Source organism: Leptidea sinapis, chromosome 40 (genome assembly GCF_905404315.1).
Source record: "Leptidea sinapis chromosome 40, ilLepSina1.1, whole genome shotgun sequence".
Lineage (NCBI taxonomy): Eukaryota > Metazoa > Arthropoda > Insecta > Lepidoptera > Pieridae > Leptidea > Leptidea sinapis.
Window position 1 is genome coordinate 8,804,041 of NC_066304.1, and position 18,137 is coordinate 8,822,177.

Below are 18,137 nucleotides of genomic sequence, written 5' to 3' on the forward strand. Positions count from 1 at the left end.
GCTACACGTCCACGAGCACGGACGCGTCCCAGGCGCGCGCGTTCACCTGGCGCAGCGTGGCGCGCAGCGCGGCGCCCGGGCCCAGCGCCACGGTGAAGGGCTGCGGCGCGGAGCGCGGGCGCGCGTACAGGCGGTGCAGCGCCTGCTCCCAGCGCACGGGCGCGGCCGTGAGGCGCGCCAGGCGGCGCCGCGCGGCGGCCGCGTCCCGCACGGGCGCCGCGTCCACGCACGACACGAGCGGCACGCGCGGCGGCGCCAGCTGCAGCGCGCGCACGGCGTGCCGCACGGCGTCCTCGGCGCGCGCCATGAGCGGCGAGTGGAAGGCGCCGCCCACGGCCACCCGCGCCGCGCGCCGCACGCCCAGGGCGCGACCCTCGCGCTCCACCCAGCGGAGAGCCTGTCGACGAGTGCCTCCTCTCAGTACATGTGACGTTACCGCGACCGCAGCTCTTTATATAAATAGTACCTAGGTAATACTATTTCATTTATTGTATAAATAATTAAAAATAATAAATTATATATTTGTATAGAGAATTAAATAAAACATATTTATTAACAATTCGGATGTTTTTATGATTTACCGAATTTATTTATTTATCATAAACACCCCAACAAGCTACTCTTCACTAAACAAAAATAAGAAAAATATAAAACGAACATTATGAACAGAATAGCTATCTTACAGGTATTTCCAGCTCTGTTGTATTATTTAGGATAATGTTAGTACAAAAAACGAAAAGTTGTTTAAAGAATAATAAATGTTAAAAATACAAATTACTTCTTATGTTGAATATGAGTAAAACAATGCAGCAGTAAAACAGCTGCGCGTCGGGCGCCAGCCGCACCGTGAGCATGTTGATGTAGTATTACAACAACACGTTCAGTGCAAGACATAAACCTCCTTGAAAAGCAGTATTCGACCTCATCTAATTTTGAAAAGAAATTGAAAGGATCTACCCCTCAATAAGCTATTAGGTACAGTTTTTGTTTCTTTTTTCCTTACATTTGATAAAAAAGTTCATTAAATTCTCGCCTGTATAAGTATGAATTTATATTAATATATAACATGAATACACATATAAAAGAAATACGAGATTGTAACACACTTAATAATTTTTTACAACATATACCGCCTAAAAATACTTTAAAACTATCATGTCTACATTTTAATATCAGGTCTTTAATTAAAAATTTTTCGGGAACTAAAAAACGTAAAATGGTCTCTGACAAACGACATGAAATCGCCGAATGATATTTATAATTTTATTTGTCGATCCTTCCATAATGCTAACAATGCGGCTACAAGTTCTATAAAAAAAGGATAGGTTTAGATTATGGTAAAAATAAATTAAAAGCTGCCTTGGATCGATAATAATATCAATGAACTTTGTAAAAAGCGTGAGAAACTCTTTCGCAAATGGAAAAATAATGATTACGATCCTAAATTAAGATTAGAATATAATAAAGTTCGTAACAAGATACACAAGGTTTTAGAAGCTAAAAAAATTCATATTACCTAAAAGAAATTAGTAATAACTTTAGAAATACAAAAAAAAATGTACCAAATAATAAACCAAATGTTAGGTCGTGTGTCATCATCTATTGATTCAGCAATGCGCAAGGGTTGCATACTGAAATCATTGCAGATAACTTTGCGAAAAGCTTTGATAATGCAGTGAATGATATTAGTCCAACATGCAACATAAAACTATATAAACAAAATAAATGCCGCCAGCCAAATGATTCCAGTATCTTTTTAAAGCTTCAAGCGTTTCGATCTATAAAATTATAAAAAACTTAAACTCACGTAAGGCACCTGGTCTGGATGGTATCAAGGTATCAGATATTAAATTAATTGGAAGAGATGTCTCCACGGCTATTGCAAACTTAATAAATTGCAGTGTAAGCAAAAGTCATTATCCAAATGAATTAAAAGAAGGCTGTGTGAAATATAGGCCATTTAAAAAAGGTAAACATAGTGATTATGATAACTATCGACCCATAACAATACTATCATCGATTGATAAAATTGTTGAAAAGTTTATATGTGAACAAATACATGGTTTTTACAGGAAACATGAAGTACTACAACAAAATCAATTTGGATTTCAGGCTGGGAAGAATACTTCAAACCTTTTATGAAAAATTTACTGACGAAGTGAATAGTCACTTAAATCTTAAAAAACACGTTTTAGTATTATTTATAGACTTCTCTCGCGCCTTTGATACTTTGTTGCATAATCAACTTATTTAGGAGTTAGATTTTTGTGGAGTCCGTGGTCCATTACTGGAATGGTGCAGTGACTATCTAAAAAATCGGACATACAAAGTGAAAATAGACAATAAGTAAAATAGTAAGCCAGTCATGGTGAAAAAGGGCACCACTCAAGGTTCAGTATTAGGGCCGCTTCACTTTCTTTCATACGTCAATAACATCCAAAAATTGTATAAAATACTGCACTTGTTTCCAGTTTGCGGACGACACTTGTCTCGTAATCGCGGACAAATATCCAATGAAGGCTTGTGATTTTATACAACAGGACCTCAATAACCTTACCCGGCGGTGTCATGATGTAGGCCTTGTTCTTAATCCAAATAAAACTAAGCTCTTATTGATAAAATCACCGTTTATTAAAAAATTACCAATAAAAAACATAATAGCTCACGAACATGTCTGCCTACATAAAAACCCTTGTAAATGCACACCCTTGGAAATAGTTAGATCTCACACATATCTTGGGTTAATAATAGATGATAAATTTAAATGGAGTAATCATGTGGTGCAACAAACTTAGACAATTCCTTGCAAGTATCTCAATTCTTAAAAATCGAATACTCTATAAAGTCTGAGCAGTTACGGTCGTACTTACAATTCGTACCTTGACAAAATTAATAAAATTCAAATTCTTAAAAAAATAGTATCAAATCGAATTAAACGTAAATTTCAGAGTAACGAAAGCGGGCTATTTAAGCATTGTCAAGTGTTGTCAATATTTAAGCGAATTGAATATTCAATACTAAAAGAAAATTATTTTAATAATAAATTAAAAACAGCCACAGATCACCCCGTGTATACGCGCGCTGTTAGTCTAAACCGGATGCACATGCCTCGGGCATCCAATGCGTTCGGTGAAAGAACAACAGCTTACATAGTACCTAAACTGATTAATAAACTGCCACGTGACTTGACCGACTCGTTGACTGAGACTAATTTAAAACAGAATTTTCAACTTATCGTGCTTAACTATTAATTGTATCAAGTACTTTTACTTTTATTTGTATAATTATAATGTATTACTAAGTTTCAAACGATTGTGAACTATTTTTTTCTTTTATTAATTTAACTCTGTGGTGTAGACTTAATTTAGCAATTGTACAAACCTCAGTGGCTTTTATTGCTTTGAAATCGCAACGTAAAATTTGTTTTTTAATTAATAAAATATATAAAAAAAATGAGCATGTTGATGTAGTATTACAACAATGACGGCTCACCCGGTCGTCGCCGGCGAGCACCTTGCAGCCCGGGTACAGGTAGCTGGCCACCACCAGCACGGGGTCGGGCAGGTCGGGCGCGGGCGCCAGCCACACCGTGAGCATGTTGATGTAGTATTACAACAATGACGGCTCACCCGGTCGTCGCCGGCGAGCACCTTGCAGCCCGGGTACAGGTAGCTGGCCACCACCAGCACGGGGTCGGGCAGGTCGGGCGCGCGCGCCAGCCACACCGTGAGCATGTTGATGTAGTATTACAACAATGACGACTCACCCGGTCGTCGCCGGCGAGCACCTTGCAGCCCGGGTACAGGTAGCTGGCCACCACCAGCACGGGGTCGGGCAGGTCGGGCGCGGGCGCCAGCCACACCGGGAGCATGTTGATGTAGTATTACAACAATGACGACTCACCCGGTCGTCGCCGGCGAGCACCTTGCAGCCCGGGTACAGGTAGCTGGCCACCACCAGCACGGGGTCGGGCAGGTCGGGCGCGGGCGCCAGCCACACCGTGAGCATGTTGATGTAGTATTACAACAATGACGGCTCACCCGGTCGTCGCCGGCGAGCACCTTGCAGCCCGGGTACAGGTAGCTGGCCACCACCAGCACGGGGTCGGGTAGGTCGGGCGCGGGCGCCAGCCACACCGTGAGCATGTTGATGTAGTATTACAACAATGACGGCTCACCCGGTCGTCGCCGGCGAGCACCTTGCAGCCCGGGTACAGGTAGCTGGCCACCACCAGCACGGGGTCGGGCAGGTCGGGCGCGCGCGCCAGCCACACCGTGAGCATGTTGATGTAGTATTACAACAATGACGACTCACCCGGTCGTCGCCGGCGAGCACCTTGCAGCCCGGGTACAGGTAGCTGGCCACCACCAGCACGGGGTCGGGCAGGTCGGGCGCGGGCGCCAGCCACACCGGGAGCATGTTGATGTAGTATTACAACAATGACGACTCACCCGGTCGTCGCCGGCGAGCACCTTGCAGCCCGGGTACAGGTAGCTGGCCACCACCAGCACGGGGTCGGGCAGGTCGGGCGCGGGCGCCAGCCACACCGGGAGCATGTTGATGTAGTATTACAACAATGACGACTCACCCGGTCGTCGCCGGCGAGCACCTTGCAGCCCGGGTACAGGTAGCTGGCCACCACCAGCACGGGGTCGGGCAGGTCGGGCGCGGGCGCCAGCCACACCGGGAGCATGTTGATGTAGTATTACAACAATGACGACTCACCCGGTCGTCGCCGGCGAGCACCTTGCAGCCCGGGTACAGGTAGCTGGCCACCACCAGCACGGGGTCGGGCAGGTCGGGCGCGCGCGCCAGCCACACCGTGAGCATGTTGATGTAGTATTACAACAATGACGACTCACCCGGTCGTCGCCGGCGAGCACCTTGCAGCCCGGGTACAGGTAGCTGGCCACCACCAGCACGGGGTCGGGCAGGTCGGGCGCGGGCGCCAGCCACACCGGGAGCATGTTGATGTAGTATTACAACAATGACGACTCACCCGGTCGTCGCCGGCGAGCACCTTGCAGCCCGGGTACAGGTAGCTGGCCACCACCAGCACGGGGTCGGGCAGGTCGGGCGCGCGCGCCAGCCACACCGTGAGCATGTTGATGTAGTATTACAACAATGACGACTCACCCGGTCGTCGCCGGCGAGCACCTTGCAGCCCGGGTACAGGTAGCTGGCCACCACCAGCACGGGGTCGGGCAGGTCGGGCGCGGGCGCCAGCCACACCGGGAGCATGTTGATGTAGTATTACAACAATGACGACTCACCCGGTCGTCGCCGGCGAGCACCTTGCAGCCCGGGTACAGGTAGCTGGCCACCACCAGCACGGGGTCGGGCAGGTCGGGCGCGGGCGCCAGCCACACCGGGAGCATGTTGATGTAGTATTACAACAATGACGACTCACCCGGTCGTCGCCGGCGAGCACCTTGCAGCCCGGGTACAGGTAGCTGGCCACCACCAGCACGGGGTCGGGCAGGTCGGGCGCGCGCGCCAGCCACACCGGGAGCATGTTGATGTAGTATTACAACAATGACGACTCACCCGGTCGTCGCCGGCGAGCACCTTGCAGCCCGGGTACAGGTAGCTGGCCACCACCAGCACGGGGTCGGGCAGGTCGGGCGCGGGCGCCAGCCACACCGGGAGCATGTTGATGTAGTATTACAACAATGACGACTCACCCGGTCGTCGCCGGCGAGCACCTTGCAGCCCGGGTACAGGTAGCTGGCCACCACCAGCACGGGGTCGGGCAGGTCGGGCGCGGGCGCCAGCCACACCGTGAGCATGTTGATGTAGTATTACAACAATGACGGCTCACCCGGTCGTCGCCGGCGAGCACCTTGCAGCCCGGGTACAGGTAGCTGGCCACCACCAGCACGGGGTCGGGCAGGTCGGGCGCGGGCGCCAGCCACACCGGGAGCATGTTGATGTAGTATTACAACAATGACGACTCACCCGGTCGTCGCCGGCGAGCACCTTGCAGCCCGGGTACAGGTAGCTGGCCACCACCAGCACGGGGTCGGGCAGGTCGGGCGCGCGCGCCAGCCACACCGGGAGCATGTTGATGTAGTATTACAACAATGACGACTCACCCGGTCGTCGCCGGCGAGCACCTTGCAGCCCGGGTACAGGTAGCTGGCCACCACCAGCACGGGGTCGGGCAGGTCGGGCGCGGGCGCCAGCCACACCGTGAGCATGTTGATGTAGTATTACAACAATGACGACTCACCCGGTCGTCGCCGGCGAGCACCTTGCAGCCCGGGTACAGGTAGCTGGCCACCACCAGCACGGGGTCGGGCAGGTCGGGCGCGCGCGCCGCCTCCCGCGCCGCCGCCAGCAGGCGCGCCAGCTGCGCGTCGGGCGCCAGCCACACCGTGAGCATGCCGCCCGCGCGCTCCGCGGCCGCCGCGCGCATGGCGGCGCCGCGCAGCTCCGTGAGGCGCAGCGCGCGCTCCAGCGAGAGGGCGCCCGCGTACACCAGCGCCGTGATCTCGCCCAGCGAGAAGCCGGCGGCGGCGCGCACGCGCTCCACGGCGCCGCGCCGCCGCTCGCGGGCCAGCTCCAGCGCGCCCAGCGACGTCACCAGCACGGCCGTCTGGCAGCGCCGCCGCAGCTCGTCGGCGGGCCCGCGCCGGCACACGCGCGCCACGTCCCATCTGACGGCGTAGTACAGGGTGGGCCATAAACTTATGCGAATTTAAAAAAGTATAAAAAAAAATTCAAATTTCTTTCATCGCCCAGCCAATTTGAGGAATCGATTACCCGTTATCTGTTATCCCGAACTGCGGGCCTACCATGAACTCTTATTGCGATTCAATTGACAACCTAAAATGAACTGCCTTGCTATTTCGTCCCACGACGTGATTAGAGCTATCTAATTTAGGCTGACGTCAAATCAACTGATTAAATCGCAATGATGTCAATTGAATGTCAAAAATGATGTCAATTGAATAGCAAACTGATTCAGTTCGTTCACTATGTTCTTGATACCAGGAAATAAAGCAGGTCTAAATAAACTGGACAAAATTCAGGCTAAATGCTTACGCATAATATTAGGAACCATGAAATCTAGCCCCATTAATGCCATGCAAGTAGAGTGTGTGGAACCTCCCCTTTCACTTTCCGCCGTCAATTCCTTGCCAATAATTTTTTTCTTAAATTAGCTGAATGTTGTGGACATCCCTTGCTTCCAAAATTAGACCAACTATTTGCTTTATACAATAATAATAATATTCCTGAAGACACAAGACCCTGCATTCTCCACAGTTACTTATTATTCTCTCACCTCTCTTACCCCCTCTTCCAATATTCTAAATTGCCTCTATTTACTTTGCCTTAAAGTGCACTCACTTTCCAACCATCTGTAATTTTAAACTTAGGTATAGATTTCCATAGAAGCCAATAAAACTTTTTCTCAGATAATGTACTCTGATTTTCAAAATTGGCATAAAATCTACACTGATGCTTCAAAAACAGACATGAGCCCTGTTGGTGCTGCAGCATGGATTCCTTCAACAAGAATTATACTTAGTTACAGCTGCCCATCTATCACTTCTGTTTTCACTAGGGAATCAATTGCCATTCTTGAAGCTTTTAGACTCCAAAAGTTGCCTTCAATCAATACTGTCAATCCATTTAGGTCTAAAAGTAATTTTCCAATTATATTTAAAATAAGGGAATCTTTGAAAGAATGCTATGACCTCAATATTAGAAACCCAAGTTGCATGAGAGTTGGTCCAGCATTTGGCAAGTTTCCAAAAACTCTAAAGGCAAATTTTATGGAGATCTACAACCCGTAATTCCTCAGAAACCTTGATTCTCTAAATTTAAAATTCCCAACAAGTCAGTGATTTCAACTATTTGTCGTTTACGTTTTAATCATGCTTATACCCCAGTATTTTTGGCTAAAATAAGAATTAGGGACAATTCCTTGTGTGAATGTGGTCTAGATGAGGGAAACGTGGATCATTTATTCTTCAATTGCCCTTTAATGCAACCTTCTTCATACAATTTTTTACCTCCAGAAATTCCCCGCCCAACTTCCATTAAATGTCTCCTCTCCCTAGTTTTCACTCCTTTTGTATATATTTTGTGTAAATATATTAAAATAAATAAGATTAAGTTGTAAATAGCACTAAGTACTTATATCAAATAATTTAAGTAATTATATTTGTGTATGTCCCTTATAGTCCTAACAGCATTTATATTTGTTTCAGGTATAAGAAAATAAAACTTGTTTCAATCTTAAGCACCGATCACTACCATTAAAATTAGTAAAAGAATACTCTAAGCTTGGTGGTCTACCTTAACGTGACATTGGCAAACTTGTGGTATACCTTCCACAGGAGCCATAGTAGGAAGAATAGAATAGAATAGATTCAGTTCGTTCATTCATTCGTACCATGAGGTAATATTTCAACCTAAACTGGATAGCTTATGTGTCAAAGTGAGCGATTCGAAAAAAGTTGCTACTTCCTTAGACGAAAGTGAATCGTGTTGTTAATAACTTTTAAAAAATAGTGAAAACATACAGAAACGGAAAATTTTATTGATGAAAGATGTGATGAGAATACTTTATTGGACTTTTTTGTAAAACAAAATACTGAAAATAAATACCAAAAATAATATAAACATCGCTAAAATCATATCATTTTAGGTTTCGAAACGCAACGCATATGGTTCGAGTAATAGAGACAAACTTATGCAATGACTGTAAAGCGTCACCTCTTTCTCACACCGCGGACAAATTTATTTCGTTCATTTTGCATAATCAATCCAAACGCCATTCAGTAAAAGGCACTTCATGGTACGAATTTTAGCGATTCAGTTTAGGTACATAAACTGAACTGCATCGGAATTGTATCGCTTATTTAAAGTTGATAGTAGGCCCCCTGATACGACTTAGGGACCTTCAAGAAAAGAGCATACACCTTAAAAGCCGGCAACGCATCTCTTGACACCTCTCCATGGGCGATTGTCTCGCCACTCCCCATCCCGTGAGCCTCTTGCCCCGTCATATACCTAGTCTTGCTATAAATGATAAAACAAAGAAAAAAATCTTCTATTGCAAATAACATTTATTACTTTTACAGTGTGTTAGTTTAATACAAAAAAAAATTAACATTAAAATATAAAAAGCTTATTCGAAGTGGTTTCCATTGGCTGCAATTCAGTCCTTTAAACGTTGAGGCCAGTTTCAGTTATCAATAGAAGCACGCACTCCATGGGAAAATTCATAACTGCCAATCTTACTGATTGTTTTAGGGTCTCCAAATTATCATGTCGTTTAGAGCAAGCCGTACTCTCTAAACCTGAGCTAGGCATCAGTATGCGTCGCACTGCAAGAATGGTGGGTGTGACGATACGAACGGTCCAGAAGGTAAAGCGAAGGTACGAAGAGACTGGACACCATCTGAGGAGACCTTGTAATGGCAGACCCAGGTGTACCAGTGCCCGAGAAGATCGTTATATTATTTCCACTGTGTTAAGAAATCGCCACCAAAATGCAGTTGAAGTCCAGCAACAGCTACTTCAGACCCGGAGGGACTACATTAGTGACAGTACAGTGAGAAGAAGACTTGCTGAAGCAAATTTGAAACCCCGAAGACCAGAGAGTGGCCCAAAACTCGAGAGACAGCATCGAGTAGCGAGACTGCGATACGCCCGTGAACACATGCAGTGGGATGAAGAAGAATGGTCAAGAATTTTGTTTGCAGATGAGTCTCGATTCTCCCTTTACACTTCTGATGGAAGGCGAAGTGTTTACAGGCGACCTGGTGAGCGATACCTTCAAGCCTGCATCTCAGAAAGAGTCCTGTACGGTGCAACCGCACATTTCTCAAGTCAGCATTTTTACGCGACACGCGCGTTTTAATAATTACTTTAAAATTGCTTCAGTATGCATCGATCCGCCAAGGGATTCGTTCGTGCTCATAATCCTTAATTCTCCATCAAGGGAGTCGCGATTAGCCATAAATCAGGCCATAAATTAATTAATATCAACCTATAGTTTTGCCACCAATCACCACCACAGTCATTAGCTCATTCGAATAAGTATTTCGGACAATATACTTTTTTCCTTACTGACTATCGTAGTTTCACTCATCTTCAACATTCAAAAGAGCCCGTGGAGGATACAATAGGAATACGGTGGAGGCAGTGTACATGTATGGGCTGGCATATCTTCAGAAGGTCGCACAGAGCTAGTAGCCATAGAAAATGGCACCCTCACTGGGCAAAGATATGCTCAAGAGATTCTCAATGAGTATGCAGGGCCGTATTTAGCAAATATGGGTGATGGATCGATGCTGATGCATGATAATGCCCGGCCACACACGGTTCATATCGTACAAGAGTATATTCAGGAGGTTGGTATCAGCGTGATGGCTTGGCCATCAAGAAGTCCTGAACTCAACCCGATTGAACACACCTGAGATGAGCTTGGGAGGCTAGTCAGAAATCGCAGACCACCACCTACTACCCTCAGGGCGCTAAAGCAGGCCCTGGTAGAAGAATGGGAGAATATTCCCTAACATCCACTCCGAAACCTAGTGTTCAGTATGCCAAACCGGCTCGAAGCTGTAATCAGAGCTCGAGGAGGCAATACCAGTTATTAAAAATTAAATAACATGTAATACATTTCAGTTGAATTTTTCTACACTAATCTAAAAATGTCTATTTTCATTGTTTTATCTTTTTTAAGTTAAAAATGTTACTTATGTATAATTTTAGTTTCTAAGAATTAAAGCCTATAAAATTTGCAACAAAATGTTTTTAATCTTAAATCTCTACCTTCTATAGTTAAGAAAAAAAATTAATTTGAAAAGTGTGATACTTACTTTTGCAGTCCAGTGTAGAATTAGATTTATTAATTAGATTGTATAAAAATACGCAATTTTTGGTGCATATTATATCTATTGTTTTGGAATAGTGTTTTTGAAGTCGGGTGTTTTTTTAATATCGCAAAATATTGTACAATGTATTGGCGCCAAAATGAGAAAACTCAATGACCAATCATATAAAAATGACAGATTCCAAATTCAAATGTAATATTTTTTTTGTAATTGTAACAGTATTTATGACCAGACTAATTAATTATAAAAAAAACAATAAGTACGATAGATCATTTATATTGTAAAAAAGGTAGATAAGTGCTCAAGCCAAATGTAAATAGAGGGTACCTACACTCGCCATGCATGACTTTAAGCGGAATTGTTGGTCTAGAACAAAACAACCCAAGCGGGCAGGCATCCACTTAAACCCTATCACTAGGTAGTATTTTATTAATATTAAAAATATCAAGTTTGTATAAGAGGTGTATTAAATTAAATCTTTATTAAGTTATTTTATACTTTTAAATTTTTGAAGTCGGTTTTTAAACGAAGTTTTTTAATTTTTTTAAATTAAGTATTCTTTTCTTATTTAACCGGGTCCTGAATTGGTTTCTCGGCAAGTTCGAAATTTACAATTAAAAACAGAACTCCATAGTTTTACCCACTCTCCATTATTTTTCACCTAGAGCCTATAAATATGTATGTACTATATTTAATTGTTCTTTACCTCTTCCGCAAACATTAATGAAATGGTATGCAAAGATAGGTGGAGACCCAGGTTTTACTAGAGGAACGTTTGCAGCATTGAAATTTACGCAAGAATCATCGACAGACATCCTTTATTAGCTACATTGGTACAGAAATTTTACAGATACATTGACATGGGAATGGGGTTGAATGGTGACCTTCTAGCTGAAGCGTAAAGGGTTAAGTTATTCTTATTACTGCCATTAATGGTAATTTTAAGTTCGCGGTAGCCTTTTTTCTAATAGATGGAATCACAGGAGCTCAACGTGGTGAACTAGCCAAGCAATGCATTGAACGTATCCACCAGGTAGGTATCAAAATAGTAGCACTGACATTTGATGAGTGTGCTGCGAATGTAGCAATGATGACACATCATCAGGGTTGTTCGTTTCAGAATGGAAATGTGAAATTTGAACACCCTATTACAAAATAATTAATTGTTATAATAAGATCCGTGCCACATTCTAAAATTATACGCAAAATTTTTGAAATTTAACTAATATTGATTAACAAATATAAAAAATAAAGTACAGTTGCATCATTTAACTATGACAAATGAAATGCAAGAAAATGAAAAATATCATCTTTCTAATAAAGACAGATCACTATATCAACTACCATAATCAAATAATGAAGTAAAGTTTGCAACAAAGCTATTTAGTTCCAACGTGCCAGAAGCTATGCAATGTCGGAAAGATTTAAATTTGATGTGAAATGATTGATCATCATGGTTGGTCCCCGACAATTCGAGCTGCTCTGCGTTGCACGAGGTCAAATGGTTCGAGCTGATACTGGGGTGAGCCAAACCAGAGATGACAGCAATACTCCATATGTGGCTGGACTTGTGCTTTGCAGAGCGCTAGAATATGGGGAAATATTGCCGTGCTCTATGTATGACGCTCAGCTTCTTTGAAGCCAATTTGGCTTTGGAATTGGCGATCACCCAAGATTTCGAGATCCAATTTATATTTAAGCTTTTAGTATTTTAATTATTGATTTACAAGCTTTTTGAGACTGATTTTAAGATTAAAGATTGATTTAATTTATATCCTTTCATTTAAATATACCCTATGTCTTTCATAAAGGACAAATACATAGGTAATTTATTTAATTGTACCCAATGTGCTAACAAAGGGACGAAATATATCAGACTTTGGAATTACCCTAATGCATTTAGAATAGTCCAAGGGTATCCGAAAAAATTGTTCAAAAAGTCTACATACTCATAAGTCAAAAATAATGTCTTTACTTGTCTTGGGCAGGAAGCACGTGAATATTCATGTCTTTTATAAATGACACCGGGCCAAATTACAAGGCATTTGGTTAAATGCCTGGGCAGGAGGAGGATATCTAAAAATATTACCTAAGCAGGTTGCTGTGGTAGAATTGATTCTAGTAGGTTCCCGAAACACAATGAACAAATTAAAACTTTGAAATATGTTAATAATAAATTGTATATTTTAAAGATTAAGAAGTACAATTGACAGAAGGTTCAAGTAAGTTTATATTAAAATCTCCATACACAATAATTGACTTGCTGGTTTTACTAAATTTTGATGGGATCTCTTCCATTCTTTGTTGAAATAGTTCATATGATGCAGTGGGGGGGCAGTATACACTTACTATAATATAATTGCTCTAATTCTATACAAGCTATCTCAATTAGTTGTTCTTTATACAGGTTAACAATATATCTTCTATTTTTACGTTATAATCTGTTATTAATAATAATTAGGGAACATCAATGTATTCCCCTACTTATACAAAATTAACTGAATACTTTGTTACCTAAAACTAAAGCTGATGACTTTTACACCAATGTTCTGTAATACATAATATATCTATATACAGCAGCTCAAAAACAGTTTAATTTCTAATTCCTTACTTGAGGTACCTCCTATGTTCTGGTGAACAATTTTAGAAATAACTTCAGGATGTACTTTAATTTAGGCAAATACATTTTGCCCTGTAATTATCCTGGGCTTAATAATAAGAAATTACTATTATATTCACATAGTTACCCAACAATGCTGGATGCAAATTCATACAGTTCTTTGGCAGCAGGTACACTGTCTAAACATTGACCCATCCCTACCCATTCTGATCCTTGACCAGGAAAGAGTAGGACTGTGGCTTCAGTAGGATCTACACCTCTCGTAGGTTCTTCGCTTGCCTTCACCGCGTATGGCTGAGTCGCCCATAAGAGATCTCCATCGGGAGCTTTGTCGATTTGAATTTCACCGAATGAACTTGAATCACGAAGTAGCTTGCGCAATGGGCTCTCTGATCCAGAGCAATTAAGACGTTTTTGCACCTGAGCTCTGAAAACTGGACGTCTCAGTTGTGATTTAAGAAGCGAATATATTATCATGATGAATGTTTTATTTATTTATTTCACACATAGGTTATAACTATCACTATTTTCACATTAATAAAATATTATCAATATAATCATAATAAAATAAACTCGTTATTTAAAAAATACTTTATCGTTTTGATTTGGTTGTTTTTGGTAGGTACTAGCACAGACTAATATGATGCTTAAGATGGGTACTAGGCCCTATATATTATCATACTCTTTGGTACGAAAAAGCGCGGGAACTCTTGATTGCTTAGGGCGGTCTTTTTAACTATAAAATTAAATATTTCTATTATATTGTATATAATCCTCATATTTTTGAAAAGTAGGTATATAAGTATTTGTATATGTTTATCATTTAATTTGTTTAGTATAAGTAAAAGTCTATATATTTAGTGATTTAGGTTTGTGCTAAAAGATGTCGAAAAGGCGGAAAAAAACCAAGCCGGAACGAGGTAAAGGTGAGTCTATTTTAGATTCCACCTCTGAAAGTAGCGAATACTCAGATTCGCGTACAGTTTCGGAAGACCACGAGGACTTTTATTTGCCATATAGGGTGGCCGACTATACGCAGGTGCCGGTCATGAATTTATAGTCTTCGTTTTTTTTTTTCGGTAGCTAACACGCGTGAGTCGAGTGTTATTACAGTTTATAATTACATTTTCTCACAGTGCCTATTAATAACTTGTGTATAGCAGTTTTTATTATCTTATTGGTGGTGGAGTATTTTTACTAGTAAGTATTTATTAACAATTTAACATAGATATCTAATTGCGTGCTTACTAACTTAGACTTACTACCAACTTATCCATTATGGATATAACCCCCCCAGAACCTCCGGATCCTCCGGATATTCCATTACCTGGATCGAAACGTCGCTTACAGGACAGCGCAACACATAACGCAAATGCAGTCTCTAAAAAGACAATTATTGATACCGATATGGCTTCTGCATCCATACAGAATATATATAATCACCCAACTTTAGTTGTGGGGATTAAAGAATACACTTCATTAGATAAAGGTCCATTTATTATTCATGTTTCCCGCACTGAAGAAGATCCCTCTTCAGGTTTAACAATAAGACCTATAAAATTTGGTCAACTTTTACACAGACATAAAGTTGCCAATATATGCCCGGATGGTATTCAAAAAGTTGGTAGGAATAAAATAGCAGTAACCTTCAAATCAGCATCAGATGCCAACAAATTTTTAGATACCCCACTTTTAACTGCAAACAAATATGAAGCAAATATACCTAATTATAATATTACAAAGATGGGTATTGTCCGCCAGGTTCCGGTGGACTTATCCATGAATGAGTTTGTCGAGTCAGTTGATCTTCCCACAGGTTGTGGAAAGATTTTAAAAGCTCGCAGACTCAATAGAAAAGTTATTGAGGATAATAAAGTTTCCTGGATCCCAACCCAAACTATAGTTATTACTTTCCAAGGACAATCACTCCCTACCAGAATATTCCTATTCCATAACTCCCTTCCAGTAGAAACTTACCTCTTCCCCACCATTCAATGTCAGAACTGCAGCAGATTTGGACACATTAAAACTACATGCAGATCCAACTCAAGGTGTTATAAATGTGCCCAATCCCACTCTGGTGACTCATGTAATATACTAGAAAAAGATGCAAATTGTATTAATTGTTCTGGACAACATTTTTCCACCAACAAAGGTTGTCCTGAACATGGTAGGCAAAGAACAATTAAAATAATAATGTCACAAGAGAACATCTCTTATGTAGAGGCAGCAAAGCGTTGCCCAAAATCTACAAGGCCATTCACAGAAATTCTAAGTAATCCTTCCTCATCTCATAATGCCCCTACAACCCACACGAGCCAGACTAGTATTCCTTCTGCTCCAACTACCTCATATAGGAAAACTGTTACTTCTCTTCCACACTCTAGAGCCCCATTAAGCAAGTCCTATGATAAAGCTGCTCATCAGGCCATTATTGCTGAGGTACCTTCAGTGTTCCCCAATGGCTCAGCATTAATGCATCAGTCTATTCCCTCCTCTACAGTACAGAATGAAAACCTCCTGGAGGTTCTCCTTTCACTCATTCTAAGTCTCATATCAAGTAACACTCTTAACATACCGTCCAACGTTGCCCATAAACTATCTCACATCTTATCCCTTTGTAACAATCATGGCCCCAGTGACCATCCTTCAATGGAACACCAGAAGCCTACGTCCTAGGAAACCAAGCCTTATTCATCTTATAAATAAATACCTTCCCTCTGCCATCGCCATATCTGAGACATGGCTGGCCCCTGGATCACACTTCAGGGTCCCGGGCTATGCATGCCTCAGGGATGATCGAGCAGATGGTGTTGGTGCAGGCTGTGCCTTATTTATAAGACGCACCCTTCCCTTTTCCCCAATAATCCTTCCAAACCAACATCCTGGTATAAATATTGTTGCTGCAAAAGTTTTGAACATCTCCATGGTCTCTATATACATCCCTCAACCTCATTCAACTATGATTGCAGACATCCTCCATTTAATCTCGTCTATTCCCTCTCCTATGATTCTAATGGGAGATTTTAATGCACATCACATGTCTTGGGGCTCTAGCACTACTGATTATTTTTCTCTTTCCCTTCTTGATATTTTTGATGAATGTAATCTCTGCATAATAAATGATGGCTCTCCAACCCGCAGGGTTGCTCCTTCTCAAAATCCAAAAAGTGCAGTTGACCTGACCCTATGTTCTCCTTGTCTTGCTTCTCTTATTTCTTGGAACATCCTTCAAAATTCCAATGGCAGTGATCACTATCCTATTATCATTTCATTACCTGATAAAGTAATCCCTGCTCAAAATTTTTCCCCTTCTCTCAAATACAGATTAACAAATGCTAATTGGCAGCAATTTTCCACTTGCCTTGATGAAAAAATTTTAAGCTTTCCCAATCCTAACCATTCAAATGCTGTTGAAAATTATAATAAATAATATTTAGTGCTGATTCTATTATATAGTGACAATTCTATTATATTAGCAGAGGCCATGATATTTAGTGCTGACCAAAATTTTCCCATAAAAAAACCATCCAATAGTAAAATTTCAACTCCTTGGTGGGATTCAGATTGCACCAAGGCTGCTAAGGATAGAAAATTAGGCGAAAAAACATATAATAGGAGCATGACTTTGACCAACTTCATTAATTATAAAAAAGCTGCTGCCAAGGCCACTAATTTATTTGCCAAAAAGAAAAAACAAGGTTGGATCAATTTTTGCCAGAGCTTATCTCCCTGTACTCCATCTACAACTGTATGGAAACAAGTTAAAAAATTTAGGGGTTCTTACAATCCTTCAGAGCATGACTCAAGTGTAGATCCATCTGTATGGCTTGAATCCTTTGCAGATAGGTTGTCACCCCCTTCAGTTCCTAATGAAGACTATCTCCCTTCACCTCCAATCCCTCTCTCATCAACTCATAGTTTAGACTCCCCTTTCTCTTTTTCAGAACTCCTTCTGGCATTGGATGGCTTAGTTGACACTTCTCCCGGGGCCGATGGCATCCCCTATTCTTTCCTTAAACAATCTTCAATCAGATCCCAAGAATATTATCTCAAAATTATCAATAACCTATTTGATGTCGGTGCCATACCTCCATCTTGGAAAAATCAAGTGATCATTCCTATACTCAAACCAGGTCAGAGTCCATCTAAAGCCACCAGTTATAGACCTATTGCCCTATCATCTGCTCTTGCAAAAATATGTGAACATATGATCAATCATCGACTTGAGTGGTTTGTTGAATACAATAACCTCATTTCCGATTCCCAGTTTGGATTCAGAAAGGGGAAGAGCTCATTAGATAGCTTGGGTATCCTTACCACTGATATAAGATTAGCCCTTTTCCAAAAAGAACCTCTTTTGGCAGTTTTTCTAGATATAGAATCCGCATATGATAACGTGTCTCTTCCTCTGCTCAGGAGCAAACTCATTCAGCTGAGTATTCCAGCGAAGTTAACTCGATTCATATGCAATATGCTAATGGAGCGAACAATTACCATTAAAGGCCCATCCTCATACCTACCTCCTAAAACAGTTTGGAAAGGTTTACCTCAAGGTTCTGTTCTCAGTCCTTTACTATACAACCTGTATACCTCTGATATTTCTAGCACAGTTACCCCCTTTTGCCAAATCTTGCAATATGCAGATGATATTGTTCTAT

At 42.1% G+C, this 18,137-nt stretch overlaps 2 protein-coding genes and 1 long non-coding RNA gene across 3 annotated transcripts; all 3 read right to left on the reverse strand.

Annotated features, from left to right (window-relative positions):
- Position 1: 1 nt before the first annotated feature.
- LOC126976357 (probable malonyl-CoA-acyl carrier protein transacylase, mitochondrial) lies at positions 2-4,256 on the reverse strand. The gene is made up of 3 exons (XM_050824660.1): positions 4,113-4,256; positions 3,767-3,838; positions 2-397 (listed from the first exon to the last, which is right to left on the reverse strand). The coding sequence occupies exons 1-3, from the start codon at positions 4,143-4,145 to the stop codon at positions 2-4; spliced, it is 501 nt and encodes a 166-aa protein (XP_050680617.1). The 5' UTR covers positions 4,146-4,256.
- Positions 3,547-14,111, reverse strand: LOC126976355 (probable malonyl-CoA-acyl carrier protein transacylase, mitochondrial). Its single transcript, XM_050824654.1, has 4 exons — positions 13,604-14,111; positions 6,254-6,659; positions 3,925-4,061; positions 3,547-3,650 (listed from the first exon to the last, which is right to left on the reverse strand). Exons 1-4 carry the CDS (start codon positions 13,951-13,953, stop codon positions 3,626-3,628), a joined length of 918 nt encoding a protein of 305 aa, XP_050680611.1. The 5' UTR covers positions 13,954-14,111; the 3' UTR covers positions 3,547-3,625.
- Positions 14,112-17,138: 3,027 nt separating this feature from the next.
- LOC126976364 (uncharacterized) lies at positions 17,139-17,687 on the reverse strand. Its single transcript, XR_007731896.1, has 2 exons — positions 17,568-17,687; positions 17,139-17,491 (listed from the first exon to the last, which is right to left on the reverse strand). It is a non-coding gene; the product is annotated as an uncharacterized LOC126976364 (long non-coding RNA).
- Between the last annotated feature and the right edge of the window lie 450 nt (positions 17,688-18,137).